This window comes from Lathamus discolor, chromosome 2, assembly GCF_037157495.1.
Source record: "Lathamus discolor isolate bLatDis1 chromosome 2, bLatDis1.hap1, whole genome shotgun sequence".
In the NCBI taxonomy this organism is placed as follows: domain Eukaryota; kingdom Metazoa; phylum Chordata; class Aves; order Psittaciformes; family Psittacidae; genus Lathamus; species Lathamus discolor.
Window position 1 is genome coordinate 105,758,578 of NC_088885.1, and position 25,269 is coordinate 105,783,846.

Below are 25,269 nucleotides of genomic sequence, written 5' to 3' on the forward strand. Positions count from 1 at the left end.
GGGTGAGTCAGGATACAGTATTTCATTGACGATCATTATCGTTGCAGTTCTTAACCTGAGTTGTCAGATTTGGAAATACAGCTTATGAATTTTAATTGCAACAAGTTCTGTAATGTTGTCTGAGCTACCATGAACAATAATTTTCAAGTGTTAGCCCTCTGTTTTCTAGAGTAGTCCTCAGTACAAGTTTTAGAGGCCAATGAGCTCTCATTACAGACAAAGGTATTAATAGGCATGGATTTTGACAAAATTTGTGCAGTTGGCTTGCCTCATAAATGATCCGAGAGTTTAATACAGGACAGAAAATTGTATAGTAACTTGTACCAGGGGGTTGAACTCTGTATATTGCTTCTTCATAAATGCAAGTCATATCTAAGGACCAGAAGCTTAGTGTAGAGAGACTTAGAAGACAGTCTCGGATAGCACATCAGGACTCATTAGCCAAGAGAAACAAGACCCCACTAAAATCGTTCACTTCTGATGGGTTGACAGTAAAGAGGGAAGCTCTTAGAAGACTGGAATGGGAGTAACTTTTGTTCGGGATGCTTTTGTATTCTCGTTGCATGAGAAATAACACTTAATGCTTAATGCCTTTGTTTTTCCTCACTTCCTCAGAGAAGCAGGGGTCAGAGGGACAAATGAATGAAATGGCCTTTCACCCTCTGTAATGGGGAGGGCCTGGCTGACTGAAGTACTCTCCCCTTCAAACCCCTGCCACCCCAAGCCTTGCTGAGTCAGTGCCCTCACTGTGGGCAGGTGCTTTGCTCTCTCCATTCTTTGCTGCTCCCCATCTCTAGAAGTGGCCAGCAGCACCCTGATAAGCCCCCATGCAAGCTGGTCTGAATAGCATGACGTTACATAGAATATAAGTGCAATATAGCCTCTTCCCACAGTTTGGCAAAAATGCCATGATTTGGTGGGACAGTCTAAGTTAGACCATAAGAAGTAGTTTTTTTTAGTGCAGAGGCAGGCATGACCTTTATATGTACAGAGGTGAGGGTAGTGAATTGCAGAAGCAATTATTGTATTATTTTACAAGTTCTTTACTTGATTTCCACAAGCAAGAAAAGATAAGCTTGGGAGACTTTGCTGAACTCCTTTAGTTAACCTGGTAAACATCCCTGAAATACAAAAAGGATTAAAAAAATGTTTGTTCAGGCTTCTGCTGTTATGGCTGCATGGCATCTCTCTGGTTCTGCTTGGTTAATGTGTTACCTCTGCTAGCTTTAGGTACCAGCCTATTTATGTGTTTTAAAATCGGCATCTTACATTCTAACTTTTATCATCTTTTGCTGTTAACTTTGTCACTCTGGAAATGTTCCGCTTTTGCAACTTTGCCTTAGTGAGTTGCATTTCAGCTCATTTTTACATCATCCTAACTTTTACTCCTCCATCCATTGGAATTCTCTTTTCTTGCTGATATTGCATTTGCCTAAGTTATTTGCTGCAGGCTTAACTCAGCCACTTGCCTTTATTCCCTACTCTGTGTCATTACTGCATTGTCAGTACTAGAGCAGCAGCATCATTCTGCTGTGTTTTCGACATGACCTTGGATTTGTAAGATCCCTTTTTCTTGACTTAGTCTTATCCCTGACAAGGGACAATGCTTTGCATGTGGCTTTTTTTTTTTTTCTTTCTTTCTTTTTTTCCAGCAATGGTAAACTTTGTTGCAGGCTACACCCTTATTTACCCAGGGACTGTTTCACAACAGCAATGTGTGGTCTTGTGACCATGAGGCTCAATTACTATAATTCCCTCTTGGCAAGACTGACTGTGAAGCTTTCTCCTCTGTAGTTTGTAGTGAATGCTGAAGCAGGTTTGCTTCTTCAGTTGAGCAACTATCATTCTTGCCTACCCTGCATTCTCTAAATTGCAAGCTTGGAAAATGGTAGAGATGGCTGTATGCTACTTACATTGATTTTTAAAGTTTTTAACTATATAGTCTCCAGTAGGGATGTGATTTTGTCCTTGAAATGAGATTATATATTTCATTGTTCTCCAGAAAGTGTCATTGTCTGGTCCAAGCTTGTCTGCCACTGAGACTGAATTTTTCACCATTAATCACTATCGCAGGTGAGCCTATTCCATTATTAAAACACAGAGAAACATGTGTCCGTTTTTTCTGTAATGTGAAGTAGGCAAGGTCAGTCCTGAGCCCCCCTGTAACCTGGAAAACACTGAGTAATGTGGTGGACACCTATTCCTAAGAACTGGGAAAAGGGTAAGTGCTAAACAGTACTGCCAAGAACATCACTGGCAAAGCTCCTGCTTGGAGAAGACACAGACAAGCTTTTGTGCTACTTCTCGATATATTTGGCTGATTTGGCTTCTGGCTTCTTTGGCAGGGCCAACCTGCTGCACAGACTTGATCTACTGTTTTTAAAAAAGCATCTGTGAAAAGAGAAGACGTTGGTTGCCAGATGCTTAACTTTTTTAGTCTTTGATGTGTTTTGGTTATGGTCCTAGTGCAAATGAGGGGAGAAATGGAGACAGTAAGGACTGGATGTTTTCAGACAGATGCTTTCTTTGTTTGGGGCTCTCTTCCCTGCCCCCATCTGCAGTATGTACCATGCACAAAATCTTGGGAAACTTGGGAAGCCTTAGGCAACAGAGGTTATAGAGAGAGTAGGCCTGGCATGCTGGGCGATGTTGGGCTTGCTAAGGGTGTATGAAGTCCATCATGTGGCACTTTGATCCGTGTGTGTGGTCCCTTCCTTGATACTGAAACAAAATGATACAGTATCAACCTCTTCTGGAGTATGTTCAAACCATAATCTTGACATTATCTCACCCCTTATCCTGCAGTTCTCTTCAGTCAGATGGCTTAAGTCATCACCACTTTTGACGTTAACTTGGGAGTGCTTTCTAAGCTGCAGTTTATCAGTAAGGCTGGCCTGAGCCCCAAGCTGTAGTATTAAACCCAGTTCTAGTATTATCCTGTGTTCTAGGCCAGCACCCTCATCTAATTCCAGGTGTAAAGAAAGCCACACAACCCTTAGATAGCTGGTATTTTCTGGGATGAACTGCCATCCTAGCCCTAGCCCTGTCATTTCTTCTAGCCAAATTACTACTGCCAGTACTAGACTTTACCTTAGCTATCCTTCAGAGCAGAGGTGTTGTCAGTCATATCTGCAGGTTGTGACACTAACCTTTGTCGCTGCTTCTGCTACCTTTTTCTGCAGGTCTCATAGAAGATGCACAAGGGGGTAGTGGTCTTCCTGAGTATCTTGATCTTACTCATGTTCACCTTTCATCCTGAAAGTTAACTTTTAACAGGAGCATTACCTGTAGCCAAGGCACACCTTCTTGTCTCAGAGACAAGCATAGGTGGATGTCCTGTAGGGCTCAGTGGCCTCTCGTCCCAGGCCTTACCCAACTGATCACTTTTGGGTAGTTCAGTAATAATGCTTGCTAATTCTGACCGAAAATTAACCACTGGGCACCTGCTGCTTCACAAATTTTAGTTAGTGACCCAGGACCCATAGTAATCAAAACTCACACTTAGGGAATCTCATGTAGACTTTTTAGCTCGTATGAAGATTATTTTTAGAGCAGTTTGTGCGGTGTTGTATTATCTCTCTATAAACAGGACTGCAGTTTGCAATATACTAATTGGTAGAAATTCATGTTTGTGCTTTGATTGTTAGCAAAGAGGAAGAATAAATTACTTGTCACCCACCCCCTGCTGTATTTCAGGTATTTTAATTGTCCTTTGATCATTGGCATGGTCTCTAAAATGAAGCACTTTTAAGTCTAGATGACTCATATATCTTGGTAGTTCAACTATATGACCGACTTCTTTCAGCAGGAAGGAACTGAATTTACAGTGATGATATTGATCTGCTTGTGCTTTGTTTTGAGTACTCTGGTAGTACAGATCAACTTTCTATGGCATGTGTAAGATTATAGAGGAAAAGAAGAGTATGTCCTGTCTTCGTGCAATTACAGGTGAGATGAGAAGATCTACATTTAGATCTAAGTATTTTGGAGACTCCTTTCTGAGTTTGAGGACTTCCATTAGTATTATATAGATGGTATGACCCCAAGTAAGTATAATACGGGAACCTGTCAGAGATGAACCAGAACATGAAGTTAAAAACAAGTATGGGTATTTGTTTATGGCAGTTAAAGAGTTCATGTTACTGGAATTCAGAGGTCCACGATTTTGCCTGGTTCTTGAGGTTAAGATTAGTAAGATGCAGCTTTCTGTGAATGTAATTCTGTTTAAGGCTGGGTTGGCTTTAACATTATTATATGAGCATGCAGAACAGTATTTATGCTTTATTTCAAATCAAGCAACTTGCAGCATACCCGATAATTCTATCTGAAGCTGGTGTAGATTCTGGCACCTTACTGAGATGGTAACAAATACCCCTGATGCTGTCAGTTCATTTTCTATTAAAAAGGAGTACAACATGCCATTTCTGAAAATCATCATGCTCAAAAAAGAGAACAGTTGATCATCTCTCTTCTCTGGAGTGTTGTTTGTAGTGAACTAAAATGTCACATGTTAGTCTTTACTGTGGTGGATCTTTTAGAAAAAGGTGATCTGTATCTCTGCATTTTGATGGGGGGAAAATTGCAATTATAGTGCTTTGGAAATCCTTACTTGTTTTCACTTTTGTTGTCACAGTACTTGAGCTTGATTTGTTGGCTCGAAAAACCTGATCATCTTCTACCTGTGGATCTACAGTTGTCCACACAGACCTGATGTCTGAGACCCATTCTGAATGTTGGGGAACATCCTGTCCCAGCTGTTTGGGTCCCTGACAGTACAACCGCCTAGTTTCTGTATATCTTATGTTTTGAGGGGGACAGGCTCTCCTTTGGCTATTCTTGTTTGCAGTTTAACTCTTTGAGGACTGTAAACTAGAAAGAAACCCAAAGACTTCCCAAAATTATTTTGTGAACACCCCCCCCATATCATACTGCTATGACAGGGTTCACCTAGGTGGATGTCTCTGGGGAGTCTGGGCTTTTGAAGCTGGACTATCATGGTATTGGTCTGAGTAGGTAACAGCTTGTGTTGGCACACTCCCAGCCACCCTTTCTCTCTGTGCTGCATTGACAGAAGTGGGAGCTCTGAGTTCTGCAGTGAAATCCAAAGGACCAATGCTCATCTGTGCTTAGAGGCTTAAAAGCTCTCCTTTCTGTGCTCTTACCCTCCCAAAGCATACTGACTGAGGGTGCACCTTTTTATATCAACTAGCCAGTGTCTTCAGACAGACAAGCAGAAATTGTCAAGGTCCCAGAAAAGCAATTGCTGAGATCGCGTTAACAAAGGAATATGGAGATCTTGATGGAATAGGGCCTCTCCACAGGCATTTTCTTATTCCTTCGGCATTCTTTGAGCTAACTTGGAGTTGTCTTAGAAATGCAGTAAGCCCGCTATTTTTCTGTTGTCCAAGCAGGCCTTGTACATCATGGTTATTCATTCAAACCATCGTGTGTTTCTTCTGTCTGTGCTGTCACCTTGGCTGGGATCCATGTCACCTTTATTTAGTCAGAGGATCCCAAAGGTTTTTATTTGTTTAGTGTTGAGGTTTTTTTAACTGCATTGGTAACTTCATCTGTTTTGCTGCAAGATCCCTCAAACATTTGTGTAGGAACAAGTGAAGAACTGGCAAAATAAACTGTGCTGCTGGCTGATTCATCAAAGGAGTTAGTGTTTGAAGTTTGGGTACTTTGCAGGCCCAGGGAACTGAGCTGAGGACAGACCGTACAAAATAAAGTACAAGTGTCTCTCTGCATGTTTGAGTCTTTGTAATATATGAGCAATATCTTCATGTTGTTGGTTTTAAAATGAAATTATTTAACAATAATAATAGGGGTTTCATATGAAGGGCTTTATAAACAGCTGCAGGGTAAGTGGATTTATGACAGCTGAGAGCTCTGTAAGTGAAAGATAAGCAGAAGTGGAAGTAATTTTGTACTGTTCATGTTTATTTTGAGAGGTTTTGTTCAGAACTGCTTTATGCCAAATGTACTTGCAAGAAAGTTGTCCTTTATGACTTCAGTCTTTCCATTGAAAAGGAAGGGATTTTTTTCTTTTCACCCTTGCTTTAATTATTCGCATACAGAACATCCCTTCCAACAGTGTGGGCTTGTATGGATTGGAGTGTTTTACTCCAGGCTTGGAGACAAAACCAAGTCACCTTTTCTGAGGTGATTTTTTGCTTTCACATTATAGCTTACAGTAACACATCTACACCAGTTCAAAACCCTAGTACCCATAATTCGCATAATTATACTGGTATAACCTGTCTAAGGTTTAAAATAGTCTGAGCAATCCAAGGAGTTGTCCAACAAAAACAGGAAACACAGATTGGGTGTTCAGATTATTTTTGTGTATGGGGAGGCTAGAATACACCTGAAATTTGTGTGTGGCCTTTATGCATCAAAAAGAAGCAGAGTAGGGCATGGACTTTTTTCCCATCTGTTTTATGCTGCAGTTATTATAAATAATCTATACACAGGTAAAAATAAAGTTCTAGGTTTTAGTGGAGGTGGAAGGATTCTTTGGTGCTAGTGGTGTTCCATAGTGTGTAAAATACAGAATTTGTCATGATAGAGCTCCTGTTTTCCATTTAAAAACACAAATGTCTCAAATGTGCAAACCCATTTGTTAGAAATAACATATCTGAATATGAGGTTTAATCTGAAGCATCAAAGAACCTGTGTTAGCCTGCGCTGCCTAAAATAGACTCTAGAGACTAAAGTAGATCAATGGTTGTTTACTTTCACAAGGTACGTTTTGTTTGATCAGATTAATTTGAAATTCTGACTAATGCCTGGAAATGAGGGTAATGGTCAATTAACACAGTAATGCTGTCATGACCCATAACAAAGTAAAAGAAGAGCAGAGCCACCATTACAAAAGTGACCCATATCTTCCCTGCGCTGCGGATTAACTCCAGCACTCAGCCTGGCAATGCAGACTGTCCTGTGCAAAGCTGAAGAGATCTGCTGAGAGTCTCCCTCTTCAACTCACAATTACCTCCCCTCCCCAGGTGCTAACGGCAGTAAGTGCAGAGAAGGCCGTGATGGATTTTTCAGGTTCACTGTCAGCCTGCTAAAGGCAGTAGATCTGCTCAGAAAAATTAGCCAGGGCAGCAGCTTGTCTTATGTTAGGGTTTGGCAAAGGTTCATCTTGTCAGAATCTAGTTTCCACCCAGGCAGACTTTGCAGTCTTGCATGTTCTTGGTTTTTTTAGCTAGTGTTTTAGCTCCGTTAGCTCCTTTCCGTACTTTAAAAATGCAGGCCATTTATTACAGATGCACATGACATCTTCTACCATGTCTGTGAGGCACAAGTGTTCTTTATTTACATGTAATGCCAATATCCCATAGGGAATATCCCATGTACCTTATCAGGACTGCTTGTATTATTTACATTATGTGTGTGATACATGTTTTAGTGGACATGTAAATTAATGATGACATGCAAAATTGCTTGACAATTTTCTCTCCCGTATAGCATTATGTATTGAAGGGTTGCAGTAGCTGCCCTCACAGACCATATTCAAAACAGTAGATTAACTTGTTTCTGTACTTTTTTAAGTTGTGCATACTCAGCTCATGTTTGAAATGGACAGTATAGATCTTGCAGCAGTAATTCTCTACAGGTATGGAAGAAGCGGGGTTTATGGGGTAGGGGGGAACTTCTTAATTGGGCCAACTGATTTATCTGGGGGAAGAGACATTATCCTTCCAGGCTGACATGAAAGGTCTAATGGCAGTCTCCAAATGCTAGTCCCCTGTAGGTTATGTAGTCTCTAACTTCTGAGAGGTGAGACCCTCACAATCCACCACCCCATTCAGGAGAAGTGTCAAGAGGAAAAGTGCCTCTTCTAGTTCTAGTTCTAGTTTTCTAGTTCTAGAAAAGCTTTGCCTTTTCTAGTTCTTACCAGGATGCAGATGACGAGATTTGAGGATGCTCAGAAGTTTTTCTTGCTGATAGCAGGTGTGGAAAAGCTATGGGTATTTCAGTTGTCAATATTGCTAGTTCAGAGTCATTTTAAGGATGGTATAATTGCATTGCCAAAGAAAATGGAAGCAGTGTAGATGCTAAAAAATTACTTAAATCCTTATGGAGGCATAACAGCAACCTGGGAAAAGAACTAGAGTGACGGCCCTTTAATTAAGCCACTGTGATCTTCTTGCTTTTGAATTATTCAAGAGGGAGCCTTGGGCTTGAGGCAAAGTTTCTTTTGGTGCATTTATTTCAGTGCCGGTAACAGTATTAAAAGAAATGAAACATTTGGAGGAAAGCTGTTTGAATTGACTTTAAAGTACCACTAATTTTCCAGAATAATAACCCATTTTTGCTATTTAATTCTTTTAATACACTGTTGATTACTGTGCTGCCATGATGCTGTTTTCTGCTCCCCTTTGCTTAGTGTACTGTTGCATGCTGTATTTTAGAAAAATATTTAAGTGAGATAAGGCCATTTGATACAAAGAAATAAACAGTGTGTATTAGATTATGCTGTCCCCTAAAGATATAAATCTAAAGGTCAGAATATCGTATTTATCCCAAAGGTTGGTCTGAAGACAGGGTATGTTTTGCATTTCTTAGTAAAAGGATTTTTACAGTAGGTTTTTGTTTGAAATATGTATTTGCAACATCCTTAAATAGTATTGTAACTGAAGCAGTCCTACGGGGTAGCTTTCAAAAGACTATTGTCTGCAGGATGCATACCCCCAAGTGTATTTTAAACGAGTGATTAATAAATACTTTTCATGAAATAACACTATGGGAAAATCAGTGCTCTGGGTGAAGGCTTCAGTAAATTTCTCAGGTTGTTTTAGCTTGTCCTCACTGCATTGCTTGGGCTGTACTGTCCCAAAGCTTGTGCATCTGTGCAGATGTGTCTTGTATACACAGTTGTGGAGAATTATTTGAACATTTTAATCTAGCAGCCTTTCTAAGAACTCACACTAACTTGTGCAACTGAACAGAATGGTCCCAAGAGATAAGCTCCTTGAATCTCCTGCATTTGGAATAGCATTTGTTGAAGTGAAGGTGTCAGCTAGCCAGGATGCTGAAGGAAAACAGCAGGCATTTTGCATGGGGAGATGAAGTGAACCAGCAGAGCTGAGTTGCAACCATGGCTACTTGTTGTTTGGAGACCAGACTAAATCGTGTAAAGAAGAAGATTTAGCTGAGGGATTGCCAAGGGCAGGGAGCTAAGGGATTGTGCTAAAGGAAGCCAGCTGCACATGGGGACAGTGCTTCATATGCTGCTCTGTATTTGCTTTGTGTAAAGCCTGTAAAGAAGGCACTAGGAAGACTTTTTTGGATGCCTGGTTGGATGGAAGACAGAGGAGGTTTTTTGCCTTTGCCCTGAAGAGTGAACAAAGCCCTTTCTTTTATTGTTACTCATGTATTTGCATCTCAGAGAAAGTGGCATGAAACTTGATCTGAAACTCTAGAGAAGCCAGGCATTTGTTTTATTGTTGTTGAGTCCATGATCACTAGCAAGAACAAGATACTTTGGGCAATTTAAGCCAAAAGAGAACTTTATGGTTTTTTACCTGGCTTTTTCTTAGGAGAAAGCAAACTTGGAGTCCTAAGGAGCAATTGTATTTGTTTTGACTTTTCAGCATGCCAAGATTTCTTGATGTGGGCATTAAGACCAACACTTGCTTTAGATGAGCAAATTCCTATGAAGCCAAAGCTCTTTATGAACTGGTCTCTTCTAATCAATTAATGTCAATCAGTCTGTTATATTACAGTGTGTGTAACAAGCCCCCATATATGTATTTTATACAGTCACACGCACACAGAGATGAAAAATATCACTGTCCTCAATCCACTCTTAAAAAGGGAAAGATTATAAGGCGATGTTTGAAGACATCACAGTGCTGGGGGAAGAAAGTGAGCTCCAGGGTTTGGTTTTTAAAAAAACCTCTTGACTTCTGTGGTAGCATGTAATATTAGCACAAAATAGAAAAAGAAGTTCAGTGGAGTATTAGCATGATTTATTAAGTCTTTTCATGTCAGCACAGAAGAATCATGTCACAGTAGGAATATTTTTAATGGCTCAGAGGTTAAAAAAAAAGTAGAAAATATATTTTCCAGGCAACACACACATTTGGAAATAAAAGTATTCATTAAGTTCATTTTATCTTTGTGTTTGCATTTACTTTCGTACATACCTATACAGAAAGTGAAGGGATTCCTGTACCTTAGCTTGATCAAGAAAGCTGGGGACAGTTTCTGTAAATCCCTTTAATGTAATTTTAAAGCAGCTTTGAACGTGACAAGTGTTTAAGTGAATTATGTTGATAGACAGGTTTCATTAATTACAGTGATGTCATTTGGTGTCTTAAATAGTTGTCCTGATTTTTTCATTCTGGGCAGTGTAATTGAAGGTCAACATGTGGTCTGCTTTACTTTGAAAGTAACCACTGTGCTTGTTTTAAAAGGCTGATGTCAGTCCTTTTTGCTTTTGAGCGTGTTAGTGAGCAAAGGAGGGGTGTTTATTGTGATTTCTTGTGCTGGAAATGGTGTTTACTGTGTTCGGAGCCCAGGCAGTTTGCCGGGGACTTTCCAGTGAAGAGGTAGGCTGCCAGAGGCACTTGGCTTTATGGTGTCACCTTCAGCAGAAGCGCAGAAATCTGTCCTTACAGGAAACCCTTAGAAAAACCCAAACAAACCTGAAAAATAGTTGCAAAAAAGTGTACCTCTGAACACTGTGGGTTGTTTTTTCTTTCTACTTGGGCCCACTTTTTGTCACGAGTGGCTGAAAGGTGAGAAGGGGAGAGGGTACATGCCCACTTCTTCCAAGTGTTGTCCTGGTGGCCAAGGGGTGCATGCCATCCATCTGCCCTCAGCCTGGCTCTAGGGTCAAGCGAGCAGGTAAAACAGGACCACTGTCTCTGTCACATCCAGGATGCTTTCTGCCATAAAGATGAAACTTGAGGTTTGTAATCTCCCACCAGATATTACTTCTGCCTGGGTGCAGGGCAGTGAGCTGCTGAGGTGAGGTAACTGGCGAGGTAACTAGGCCACCCCCTCCCACTAACCTCTATTGTCTCAGATGTTTACCACAATAAAATGATTAATAATTTTCTTTACTGCTCTGGCAGATAAAGATAACCTCTCTTTGAGGTTAATTTGGCAGCTATCTAGGACTTTTAATGAAGACACTGCAAGCAGAGTGGTTTCTTGGCAGCTCCCTGCTGGTGTCATGCAGAGTTTGAGGAAACTGAGCCCCCATTGCCTTCCCTGCCTCCCCCAGCTTCCACTTGAAGTCACATTTCTTATGGGACCCTGATGTATACTTAAGGATACTGGCAATAAGTCCCTTAGAAATATCTTGTTTGGGGCTTTTTGACTAGAGAGTGGTGGTTTCAGCTATCCTTGCTGGCAGAGCAAGCTGCAAGATTTAACACTTACCAGTTTTACACCAGACTCTTTATAGATGTGAAAGTACATCCTAAATACAGCTCAGAGCTGTCAGCAAACTTCAGTTGAGGCACTTTGCCAGTGGCTTAGGTTTGTCTCTTTATCTATTGTTATCAATTTCTCCTATATGAAGTTAATGTTAAGCTGGCTTTCATCTTGCTGAAGGTAGCAGTGTTTGAAATAGACTTATATATTTGCATTTCTACTTACCCATACTTTGCTCTTAAGTTTTGTTTATTTAAAAAATAAATGCCCTGAGTTTTGGCCTTCAAATGTGGCTTCATCATGAAAAATATCAGTACAGAAGAGAGTTACCCAAGAGTAACAATTGGTCTTTGACAACATGCAGGAGAGTGCTCTACCACAATCACCCCTTTGATAACCTTATTCTCCATGGACTGAGGTCATGTATTAATTGCCTTCCAGAGATTTAATTCCTTTTATATTTCTGCTTTGAAAGGCCTTGGTAGATGTATTGTGGAAAAGGATCTGTTTCAACGGATATGTAGTAGATACCTCTGCAAGTGCCAGGGGTTTTAAAGGTAGCTTTGAAGTTGAAGAACTGAGCTGGGAGTTCCTGCCTCACTAGCAGAGATGTATCTTTCATGATATGTAACTGAGAATGGGTAAATAATTATCTGTGGTGCAGGTCTTTAGAATACTTGGCATGAAATAGCTTAATTATTTTAAGGGCTGTGTTTGAAAACAAAGCAATCATGCAGCAGTTGACTGGAGAACCAGGAAAGTGATTTGCCTCCTTCCATTTTCTCTTTTTACCTTCAAATAATAAGATCTTGATGAAGAGGTAGCTTTGCTATGTGGTTTTTTATTGGTTTTCATGGTTTATTTTTTCCCTTAACTATTCTCTGTCAGGGACACATCCCTTTTACTGCAGAACATGATTGTTTCTACAAGGCTTCTTCTTAGACAAGAATGTAAGACTTATCTGATGTGGTTGAAATAACCTAAAGTTCAATATTTATGTAATTAAAAGCAAGGCAGTAAGAGTTGGGAGGACACTTCAAATACTATAAAATATGTATTTCTTTTTTCTTTTGAGTGTGCAAAGAAATTAATTTCAAAAAGAATGCTCTGCATTTCAAAGTACAAGTAGGGGTTTTTTGCAACTATAACAAGCTTTGCTTGCTTTTGCCGTCAGATCAGCCAAGGTGCATGGCTTTGCCTCCTTCTGCAAGTGACATGTTTTGAAATAAGCAAGCTAACTGTTAGGACAGCCAAACCCTAGGGAAGAAGAATTGTTTCTGAATTTAGTTTATTAGCAAGAGAGGGTCTCTCTTGCTCTGCATCTTTGGGTTCTTATCTTGTGCTTAGGTCTGTATTGTTCATCCTTTTTAGAAGCAAGGACTCATTCCTATCCCCTCCAAGGATGTATGTATTTTAAGACTTGGAGCAAGAGGTCAGCCTTTAGATTGTACTAGAATCTTCACAGTCAATTAAAAATAATGAAGATTACTTTTCATATGTATTCCTATGAGTTCAGGACCCAAGATTTCAGGAAAACCACCAGTGATTACAAGATGCATAATAATTCACTACAGTTGTCCGTTCTAGATTTTCATATGGAGACTGAGATCTTTTTAGCAAGTAGGAGTACAAATGGAACAGCAAAGCAGAGACATGGCAGAAAAATATGCTGTAACATCCTATGTGATTTGGTCAGCTATGGCTTTGATCCAGGATTTTTTTATTTTCTTTATGAGATTCCTGGCCAGCTCAGTGGGCTTTGCATCAGCCTCAGATCTCCATCAGCAGAATAGAATTGGTAATTCCTAGCTTCACGAGGGTGAGAGAATATATGTAACGTAGACTGTGAGTCAACTACTGTGCTGCAGCTACTACAGCATGACTGCCGTCCCCATGGTGTAGACTCGGTGCAGTCTGGGATATATGAAGTGTCCTGAATGCTTGACTAAGTAGTGGGTTTACTCCTGTTGCTGCCTTTGGCAAGAAATGTGTAGAACTAAATGTCTTTCACTCAAGTCTTTAAGCAGTCAGGGAGGTATAAGCACCATCTGCAGTCCCTACAGGTGGTTAATCCCACTTATATACATGGCGTATGTCAAAGCCACTGACTCTACGTAATTCAATTTCTAGTACTTACCATACTGGAGACAATTTCCAGGAATGGAGTGTGCATAGAGGAAAAGGACTAAAAAGGGCACCACCACTAAAGCTAGAGGGAATTGAGGAAAAAAAACAGCACCTTTTAAGTTCTGATTTCTGGATATCTGTTCTGCTTGAATAAGCAAGGAATCAAAATTACAGTATCTTTATTTTTAAACAATTAATAAATTGTGGGTTAAATAATTTTGTTCATACCTATCTCATGTTTTAAGTGTTAATATTCATGTAACTGATATGCTTGATAAGACAATTGCAATGTAGATTCAATGGCTGTACATTTTAAGAAAAAAATGTTAAGCATGCTTGCCTAGAAGAAGAGGAGGAAGAATTTTTCTGTAGGCCTTTTTCATGCAATCAGTTTCAAGACCTGATTTCCCTGACAAAGGTACTACAAATAAGGAGTACGGCATACATGAAGGAATAGAATAGGTTTCCATACACCAAGATCTAATGAAAGCAAAATGAGATGGTTAGAAGTTGTTGGGATTTATTCATTGGGAGTGAAGTTTAAAAGCTTGTTATGTTTAGTAATGCTGTTTGTTTGATTATGCAGCTGGAAATCTGTTGGTTTGGATAGGAATAAAAAGTCATGCTTCAGGACAAAACATGAAAGTAAATTATTATTATGCCTACTGAGAGAAGTTTCAGCACTTAGCATAAAAACAAATAAGCTTCCCACACACATACATTTTAAAGCTCTATACGTGAACTGTAAATTGCTGCCAAGGAAAAGTTCATGTTTTTATTTTAGTTGATGTATTTTAATTGGATTTTAAGCGGCTTATGAATACAACTGCCTTACTTTAATATATTGTCTCTTTTTTAGTACATATGCAAACATCTCAACTGTTTAATAATGACATTGATAGGCATTATTGAAAAATCGATAGAGAAACAACTTCTTTTCTGCATTATTTTCCCCTTCATTTCCTGTGTGTGTCAGTGAGATTTGGTTTCTGATTTGAGAGTAATTCCTCACCATTTTCTGTTGCCTTTTCATAAAATTGCTTTCTCTTTTATACTGTTTGAAAATTTCATTATTTCTACTGTTTTTCTGGAGATGGTCTGATTTTTCAAGCAGTACCCTGATTGTAATGGCTGGTTTATATGCTTGTATGAAGGTCTGTGGGAAAGGGGAAGAAAGAAGGTCATCTGTCCTGCTGTCGTTCTCTGTTGGACATGCCAAGCATCCTGGTACAAAACCAACTTTCCTCTCTTTTCTGCTGAACAGAAGTAGTAGTTCCATTAGTGATCCTCCAGCCCTAAGGAGGGCCTGGGAAGCATGGTAGACAACCATGCAAAATGACATTACAGGGGTGCAGCTCTTTGCTATCAGTTGTTCAGGACTAAGTTATTTAATAATGTAAAGGGTGGTTCCACATCTTAATGCACTGTTAGCTAAACAACTACAGGTAGCCCTGTGAATGTGTAGAGCCGCTCCCCTTCTCCTTTAATTATCTAGTTTTATCATGTTTCCCCATCTATGCCTCTACTCTGCTTCTGAAGCTGGTTTTCTTACTCAGATACCTCCATCCCATCCTTCATGCTGCTGCTGCACTCTAAAATGCAGGTGCGTGAGCAGCCCAGATGAGACCCGCCAAATGCACACAGAGCTATTGCCTTGTTGTAAAGCAGAGAACTTTAGAAAACGTTGCTGCTGAAAGGCTAACTAGTGATTCTGCTAAATGTTGTAGGGGTTGATATTTCATGTAAAAGAATGGGAAATATATAAATTGTAGGAATTCACCCTTGCTCGTGAATAATCCCATTGATGTTCCTCTGAATAGTCAAAAGAACGAGAGCTAGCAAATTCAGATTACTGCATATTCATATTATTGATTCCTCCATTATTCCGCTAAGAAACAATGGAGCACAGTTTCTTTGAAACTAAGAGAGAATGCAGAATTGGTTTTCACTTAATTGGCTCTTTTGAAACAAGCCTCTTTCAGAAGCAGGATGTTGTTAGTCCACTGTGTAAAGACAGTGTAACAATACACCTAACACATATCCCAGAAACAGCTGTGTATGGGGGGATGAAGTGACGGGGGGAGATGTATTTGAGGAGTAGAAAAGTAGTTTAATAGATTTAATAGTTAACAGCTCTCAAGAATGAGAATTTACATGAACATTGTCAAGAAGTCTGCACTAGCACGCAACATTAGTCACTGAAAAGTTAATGTCAAAATGTCCAGTGGAAATACCTGTATCTCACAAAAATATAGTCCAACATTTGTTTGAAGTCAGGATCTTATTCTATACTTAGAAAGCTAATAAAGAGTAAGAATAGGGTTCACTGAGCATGAAAATACAGGATTTGTCTTAAAAAATTGAAAGTAGTCAGTAACGTAATACTGTAATGTATACTGCTTTCCATTTCTCAACACTGGTTAATGCTTTCAAAAATGTTTGTGAATGTGTTAAATGTTTGTAAGGCTTGTTTCCCTAAAGATAGTATTGTATAAATGTAACAGGATACAAACTGTCTTCATCTTCAGTTGTTTCTGTCATTGGAAAAGATTCAAGTTTATAAGTGAGACAGTTCAGTGAGGTGTTAGTCTTGCAGTTGCTGTCTGAATTTTGTCAAGATTCTCTTCACTGCTTAAATTCAGTCTTAATAGGGTGGAAAAGTAATTAAGACTCTTCAAGTATCTGTGAAATGTAAGATTTTAAGAAAGAAAATTAATTGCAGTGCTCAGCACCTCAGGACAATTGGTACTTGAGGGAAATGGTGTCAGGACAGATATTCCGTTTAGAAGAAAATAGTGGAGGATAGTTCTTTGCTGTGCACCAGTTTCATAACTGAGCATTATCGAATTGCTCAAGTTTGTTTAGTATTTCTAAAAACAGCTACAGCATATGAAATGAGGCTGCGGCATTTCCCAAACACAGTCTACCCACATAAGTCTTTCAACCCTGCTTTTACACTGACTTAAGTTTTGACTCAGGAGAGGATTTGCAAACATTTGTTAGTCCATTCCTGTTTGACCTTTAAGCATACATGTAAATAATTTGCTCAAGGCCTTTAGTGCTCAGAGTTGGCAAAGCAGAGGGTAGTTGATGATGATGGAGACTGTATGATACAGACAACTGGGCACTTCTTTAAGCATCAAGATATTATGCAAAGCACTGTTTTCAATCCTTGCCTCATCTAATTCCCATTGCAGTTTCAGCTTTAATTCCAGCAGCTACATTGTTTTCTTCTTTTTAGGGTCTGGAAAGAGGGAACCAACCAAGGCCACTATTTCATCAAATTGTACTTGTTATTGCTAAATGCAATAGCTTTGCTGCTGCATTTGGGTTTTCATATTGAAAGGAAAATCTGTAAAGAAAGAATATATTTGTTGAAGTCATTTTATGGGGAGGATCACTTAAGCCATTAAATTCTGAACTTGTGTAAGTAGAGAACTACGTAGTTTTTCTCTTGTCCTCCTCAAAGTGATGAAGCACATGACCAAAAAAACGAATACCAGTGCAAGGAGAAAGCCTTACCAGATTGCTGGTAGATGTGGTAGATGTGCTTGACACCAGCAAACTAGCAATTTGCCTCAGTGTCCACAAAACCTGACTTTTCCTTGAGGTGTGTAAAATTAATTGGACATTCCTCAGCACTTGCAAATAATCATTTGAAAATAACAATTTTAAAAGTTACAAAGCTTCTGCAGGTAGCTCTCTGGGAGGAGTAACTTTCTGTGGATACTTCCTGTACTTTCTGTGGGTTTATTTTGTGGATTAATAGCTAACCCTGCTCCCACACCTTTTGTCTTATTGCAGTCTTACCTCACTAGTATTCCCCTAAAGTCCTTTATCAGACACATGAGCTAGTCCTTGGCCCACTGCAGTTACAAGAGGTTTCGCCAGGGGCAAATCTCTGCCTGGAAGGTTTGGGAGAGCAGCTGTGAACTGGTTGGGAGCAGGCAAGCTGGCAGCAAGTGTCGTGAGGCCTGCCTCAAAAGTCGTGAGACCTGCCTCAAAACTTGCGCTGTGCCCAAGTCCCATGTTCTGTGTTACAGGGGTGGTCTTAGCAGGCAGAAACATCTTACAAACTTGTGTCAAAATACTTCTTATTCCTCTGAACAGTCCACCCCTTCATGTTATTCTGGATAATAAAATGAAGCAGAATGCTCAGTTGATATTTACAGATAAATAGGTATTGTCTTGGTAAGATTTTTCAGGTAAGGCAGATGGCTCCTTGAAGTTCATATGCATAAGAATGAAAGGTTTTTTTAAAAAAGTCTGTTCACAATGTTCTGTTTATCTGCATGGAGATAGAAGTCTTTCAAAAAATGAGGCATCTCAAACTGAGATTTATTTTTGAGCCTGTTGCAGTACCATCCTGCAAAGGATAAGGCAGATACCTGGTCTAGTTGCATGTTCAGTCTTCCCTCACTCTGCTGGTTAAAGTAATTTCTTCTTGTTGCTTAAGAGAAAGTACATCTTTTAAGTCTATGTTAATACTCCAAGGTTTTCAAAACACTTAACAAGCCTGGCATTTGCAGGCTGGTAGTATGTTTTGCATAATATCAATAGCTTATCTTTGTGGCCCCTGGGATTCTTTTTCTTCTTTGTGGTGCATTCACATGGGTCCTTTGACCAAGATGATTGCAAGTGGAAATGCTTTTTGTCTTTTGGGATATTGATTCCAGCAGGCCAGCCATTTTGGTGAAGATTCCACTGCGCATGTAGCCAAAAGGGTTTTGCAAAACCTACGTGAATTTTAGTGGGTGAGTCAGTTGTATATTTTGTAATTTTATGGAATATATTCAGAGAGATCACAGAATCACAGAATCACAGAATCCCAAGGGTTGGAAGGGACCTAAAAAGATCATCTAGTCCAACCCCCCTGCAAGAGCAGGGTAACCTACAGTACATCACACAGGAACTTGTCCAGGCGGGCCTTGAATATCTCCAGTGTAGGAGACTCCACAACCCCCCTGGGCAACCTGTTCCAGTGCTCTGTCACTCTTACAGTAAAGAAGTTCTTCCTGATGTTAACGTGGAACTTCCTATGCTCCAGTTTACACCCATTGCCCCTTGTCCTATCACTGGATATCACTGAAAAAAGCCTAGCTCCATCATCCTGACACCTACCCTTTACATATTTGTAAACATTGATGAGGTCACCCCTCAGTCTCCTCTTCTCCAAGCTAAAGAGACCCAGCTCCCTCAGCCTCTCCTCATAAGGGAGATGTTCCACTCCCTTAATCATCTTTGTGGCTCTGCGCTGGACTCCTTCAAGCAATTCCCTGTCCTTCTTGAATTGAGGGGCCCAGAACTGGACACAATATTCCAGATGCGGCCTCACCAAGGCTGAGTAGAGGGGGAGGAGAACCTCTCTTGACCTACTAACCACTCCCTTTCTAATGCACCCTAAGATGCCATTTGCCTTCTTGGCCACAAGAGCACATTGCTGGCTCATGGTCATCCTCCTATCCACCAGGACCCCCAGGTCCCTTTCCCCTTCACTACTTTCCAGCAGGTCAACCCCCAACCTGTACTGGTACATGGGGTTGTTCTTCCCCAGATGCAAGACTCTACACTTGCCCTTGTTAAATTTCATCAAGTTTCTCCCCGCCCAACTCTCCAGCCTGTCCAGGTCTCGCTGAATGGCAGCACAGTCCTCTGGTGTGTCAGCCACTCCTCCCAGTTTTGTGTCATCAGCAAACTTGCTGAGGGTGCACTCAGTTCCCTCATCCAGGTCATTGATGAAAATATTAAACAGCACCGGTCCCAGCACCGACCCCTGAGGAACTCCACTAGTCACAGACCTCCAGCTAGATTCTGCGCCATTGACCACAACTCTCTGCCTTCTTCCTTTCAACCAGTTCTCGATCCACCTCACTACTTGATCGTCAAGCCCACACTTCCTTAGCTTATCTATGAGGATGCTGTGGGAGACAGTATCAAATGCCTTACTGAAATCAAGAAAAACTACATCTACCGCTCTACCATCATCCCTCCACCTAGTCACTTCCTCATAGAAGGCTATAAGGTTGGTCATACATGACTTCCCCCTCATAAAACCATGTTGGCTGTTCTTAATGACCCCCTCATCCTTGATATGCCTAGTGATGGAGTCAAGAAATGCTGTTTGATCTCTTCGGATGGTTAAATTGTGATTTCTGTTAACACTGCTTTGGTTTGGTGTACTGTTTCCTAGTCAATTGAGTATGAATTTGGACAGAGGAGCTGGCAAGGCTGTGGTATTTACATAATGCCTTTTTTTTCTGTGAACCCTGAATGTGGATGGGAACAGTCTCTAATCTTCTTAGTGATCTAATCAAAGATTGAATGCTTTGGGTCAAGCTGGGGTTTTGATAGGCTCAGAGAAAAAAAATAAATAAAAATCCCAGCTCTTCACAGTGGTTGCAAATGGCAGTACTTACAGACTGAGCTAGGTAACGTTTCAGTAGTTGATAATATATTTTTGATATTTCACCAGTTTACAAAGACCACATCATTTGTTTTCAGCCATACTTTTTGAGACTTCTTGGAAACAGAACAAACAACCCTTGTGTTAAGCTCTGGGTACTGTTTGCGTTCATTCCCCTTCGGGTAGTTTTATCATGAAGGATGAAGGGTTCAGTGTCAGAATAACCAGCATACAGAGGCATCGTCTCCTCCATGAACTCTGAATAGCTGGAAAAGACTGCAGAGCTGATCTTAAACCTTCTTGCACCACAACTGCTATGACATGGTAGTAAGAGGAGGAGTTCATTAGGTGGCTGTCCTTTCGTATTGCAATTATTAAAACATTCTGACTGTGCTTTTTGTGGTGTGCTACAGTAACACAGATTTTCAAATGCTGCTGTCATAATATTGAAGATGTGATTTAGATTTTTAACTGGATAAATATCCTGAACTCAAAAGTGACATTTCATACTTGATTTGCCTTGCGTGCCTAGAATTTGCAGTATTTTTTCATGCAGAAGTTACTGCTTGTCAGGTGCTCTGAACAACATGCAAGAACAGTATTTAACAATGAAGAGCAGAAATACAATCTGTCTGTTGCATTTGCATTTTCCTTTTTCTTGAGGCTTACCTTCCCCAACCCAAAAATTTATACTAAGTCACTTGACTTAATGTTACTACAAAGGGGTTTTGTATGTAATGCATCTTCACATAGTTTTCACATAGTTTAAGATCTTTCAGAGACTGATTTTTCAGAACATGAAAGCTAGTAGGAGCTGCTTGCCCTCTTTTAATATCTGCAGCCTGAGGTTTGCAAACTAAACGGTTAACTTTTTATGTGGTTGCTTTTGTAACTAAGTTCAGCAGCAGGTATTTACATTTTTTTGCCTTACTTCATGTTCAATAATAGAATCAAGGTTATATTCATCCCCTGCTTGAACTTGCCAGTGCTGCACTTTATTAACTTTCTCAATATTTGATGCAAATTGTTTCTAATTAACATGTTCTAAATGAAGGGGGGAAAAAAGCATTCTTAAAACCTGTGTGTGATCTGTAGAATAATAAAATTTTATTGTCAGCTGTGAAAACTTACCATTTTATGACCTTTTTGAAATTGCCATTGCTGTTATTCTTGCTGTTATTCTTGTAAGTGATTACTGGTTGAAAGGAAGAAGGCAGAGAGTTGTGGTCAATGGCGCAGAATCTAGCTGGAGGTCTGTGACTAGTGGAGTTCCTCAGGGGTCGGTGCTGGGACCGGTGCTGTTTAATATTTTCATCAATGACCTGGATGAGGGAACTGAGTGCACCCTCAGCAAGTTTGCTGATGACACAAAACTGGGAGGAGTGGCTGACACACCAGAGGACTGTGCTGCCATTCAGCGAGACCTGGACAGGCTGGAGAGTTGGGCGGGGAGAAACTTGATGAAATTTAACAAGGGCAAGTGTAGAGTCTTGCATCTGGGGAAGAACAACCCCATGTACCAGTACAGGTTGGGGGTTGACCTGCTGGAAAGTAGTGAAGGGGAAAGGGACCTGGGGGTCCTGGTGGATAGGAGGATGACCATGAGCCAGCAATGTGCTCTTGTGGCCAAGAAGGCAAATGGCATCTTAGGGTGCATTAGAAAGGGAGTGGTTAGTAGGTCAAGAGAGGTTCTCCTCCCCCTCTACTCAGCCTTGGTGAGGCCGCATCTGGAATATTGCGTCCAGTTCTGGGCCCCTCAATTCAAGAAGGACAGGGAATTGCTTGAAGGAGTCCAGCGCAGAGCCACAAAGATGATTAAGGGAGTGGAACATCTCCCTTATGAGGAGAGGCTGAGGGAGCTGGGTCTCTTTAGCTTGGAGAAGAGGAGACTGAGGGGTGACCTCATCAATGTTTACAAATATGTAAAGGGTAGGTGTCAGGATGATGGAGCTAGGCTTTTTTCAGTGATATCCAGTGATAGGACAAGGGGCAATGGGTGTAAACTGGAGCATAGGAAGTTCCACGTTAACATCAGGAAGAACTTCTTTACTGTAAGAGTGACAGAGCACTGGAACAGGTTGCCCAGGGGGGTTGTGGAGTCTCCTACACTGGAGATATTCAAGGCCCGCCTGGACAAGTTCCTGTGTGATGTACTGTAGGTTACCCTGCTCTTGCAGGGGGGTTGGACTAGATGATCTTTTTAGGTCCCTTCCAACCCTTGGGATTCTGTGATTTTAGAATTAAACCCTTTTTTATCAGTACTATAATTAATAACCAGTAATAGCTCACTGAAAGCATAAGGCAGTGGGTATGGACAGGATTAGTTGTTGAGAGAAAGGAGCACAAATTAACCATACTCAGAATTTGGTCTTTTAAATGTTCTGACTTTCTCACAAAGTCAAGGGAAATATTTAACTGTATTTAATATTCAGTTTAATTTCTATCTTTGTGTGTGTTGTCATGTGTGTATAGCGCACGTTAGAGGTGCGTCTGTTTCGGTATTTCTCCCATTGCCAGCAAAGAAGATGGTATGATTTGTTGAAAAGGAAACAAAGGAAAGGAAAAAAAGAGGGGGAAAAAAAAACAAAGGGGGGGGGGAGGGTCATAAAGGGAAAAAAAAAAAAGGTGGGATTTTTTTTTTTTTTAATGTCAACTATGTCCTTGTGATTATCCAGAAATAAATTTGAAGAGTTTAAGAAGATTTTGGCAGTCATCGTAAACCAGTATAAAATTTGAAAGGGGAGGGATCAAGGGCAGTTTTGTGAACATGTCTATCTTGTGTTCCCTGTATCTAAGGAAAGTGTATAGGGAAGAAGGAAACATGCACGCATATATAAACTTTACTCATATATATTCATTTCTTATGGCAAAAAATCAGGTATATATATATATATATGTACAATAATCATAGCATGGTATTGAAGGAGTCTAAATTGTGCTTGTAAAAATTTATCAAAGACATTGACCAAATCTGACCACTGAACCCTGTATTGTTGTACTAATTGGAAGAAATGAAAGATAACAAGGGCCCTATGGCCGTGAAAAGCAACCTGTCATTGAGATTGAGCTAATCTGAATCTAACTGCAACCAAAAGCAGTTCTTCAGGCCTTCCTCCCTTTCCCTGCTCCAGCAGTATATTCTCTTTGCTCGCTTTTGCCTGCACTGCTACGTGTGTGTCCATGCCATTAAGAATAATTATCTCCTGCTCCGTTTCTTGCATGTTGTTAATTTTTGTTCGGGTGAGTAATCCTCTCTGAGTTAGGGCATGAACTCTGGTGCTAGCATAAGGGCATCAGTGGCTGCTTACAGCTGGAGGCCATAGGACCACACCTTTTAGTGGCAGTATGGATTTAAGTCAAATTGAAAGCAAATGGAAAAGCAGCCCATGCATTGTGCCCCTTGTAACCACAGTGTTTGCTGTAGTAGCAGAAAAGATTTAGACAAATATGCCACTGGGCTAATTAAGGGCTCTTCTCCTAAAGAGGCTTTTGTCTCAGGCTTTAGTTCTGGAGATCTGAATGTAGCCACCTACTACCTTGGGTTTTCCCTTGTACTTAGTTTTAGCTCAATAGCTATAAATACAGCTATATATATAATAGATACTATAAAGCCACCCTAACAAGACAAATTTTAAGGCCTTGGTTAAGATTTTGATTTATTTTAATATAAGTACCAGAATGATATATGATACGAGTGCTCTAATTTTGACTTTTGAGGGTTTTTTATTTAAAAATATTTTGGGAACAAATTATAGGTGTTGTTTTGTTCTGTCTGTTTCCAGCCAAGATTTTCATGACAAATACTTACTGGTGATGGATTTGACTTTTGGGAAATAGATATTACAACTATTAGTGTCAGTGCTGAGCTATTCTGCAATGGCAGAAGCTGGATGTTCATGTTTCTGAAGCTGGATGTTGCTCATTCAGGTTCTTTGAACTATAAAGGCTGGTTTCAGTGAAACTTCTCTTGTGGAAATGGGAGCTGCATGATTTGCACTAAAAGCAATACTGGACTGACTGCTTAACAGTAGTTGTGAATGATTATTAGTGATTTGAGTAGCCCTTCAGAGTTTTGCAGGTTCAGCATGTATAAAAACATCTACCAGTGCTTCTTTATATCAGCTGTGCCTGTGTCTGGAAATGCTCATGAATGTCTGAGGTGAAGCAGCAATTTTGCACTTTCATCAATCTTGCTGATTTTTAAAATCTTTGTACTGCTTGAAATAAATTAAACCAGAGTTTCAGTTTGACAGTTACGCTTCATTTTTTCCCTCGCTTCTCCTTCCATCCTGTCATAAATTGGTTGGGATACAGTCCTCTTAGACATTCACAGGCTGCTGAACAAAACTTACTGTTAAATCTGGTTTGGATTAAGAATATTTTCTCAAAATTTGAACCTGCAGGATTGCTTTTTTCCCTTTCACAATTATGTCATCTTTCTGTGGGGCTCTGGGTTTTTTTTGGTGTGTTTGTGTTTTTTGGTTGGTTGGGTTTTGTGGGTTTGGGGTTTTTTTGAGGGGTTTGTTTGGGGATTTTTTAACAAAAAGACATTGCCTTGGTTTTCAGAGTTTTCCAGGATGTGGTCAGCGAATCCCCTCGCTGTCCTTATTGAACTTTTCTCATAAAACAAATGGGAGCAGAAGGTTTGGAAAATACACCACTATTTCTGCCTGAACTTAAATGACTCATGGATTTTGTACCCTAAATATTCTGTTGAACTCACTGTCACGTTTTCTAATGCTCTGTAGCGTTAATGAAAGCAATGGGGCATTGTTTTGATATTGCTATTTATTTTTCTCTTCAGCTGTGTGCTGCCCACCTGCCAACGCGATCAGAGGCGCCGAACCACTATCAAGCAGTATGTCGGGCTCTGTTTGCTGAAACAATGGAACTGTACACTTTCTTGGCCAAAATTAAAAGTGCAAAAGAGGTAAGCAGTCTGAGAAGGTTTTCTGCTTCTGAGCTCATTACTGTGTGAATTAGGCTTACAAAATCACTTCTGTACCCAGCCAGTAGTGAATGTCAGATTCTTGAGGAAATGATCTGTAGTGTTCAAGGAGAACAGTTCTATAGCTGAGTTTTGTTTTTTTTTTTTTTTTTCTTTTAGCCTGTAACTATTTATAGATGTCTTGATGTCTTGTAGAAATTGTTATTAATTGTGACTTGGGAGTCAAGCAAATTTTTGTTGTGGAGGGTTACACTGTGCATACATGCATCCATTCCTACATGCCTGTATTCAATGTATTTGAGTCTAAAAGCTTCTCTGGTGTTTCAGGGATGTTGTGAAGCATCAGAACTTTGCCTGTTGTTCTTCAACTCCTTCTCATACCTTGTCTTTGGCT

At 40.2% G+C, this 25,269-nt stretch overlaps 1 protein-coding gene across 3 annotated transcripts in view; it reads left to right on the plus strand.

The window, feature by feature from the left end:
- Positions 1–25,269, plus strand: part of SPIRE1 (spire type actin nucleation factor 1) — a 133,047-nt gene that overhangs the window by 58,614 nt on the left and 49,164 nt on the right. For all 3 annotated transcript variants that reach the window (XM_065667953.1, XM_065667955.1, XM_065667954.1), the window contains exon 4: positions 24,732–24,857. In XM_065667953.1, the coding sequence (XP_065524025.1) occupies positions 24,732–24,857 (126 nt within the window). The remainder of the gene's footprint in view (positions 1–24,731; positions 24,858–25,269) is intronic.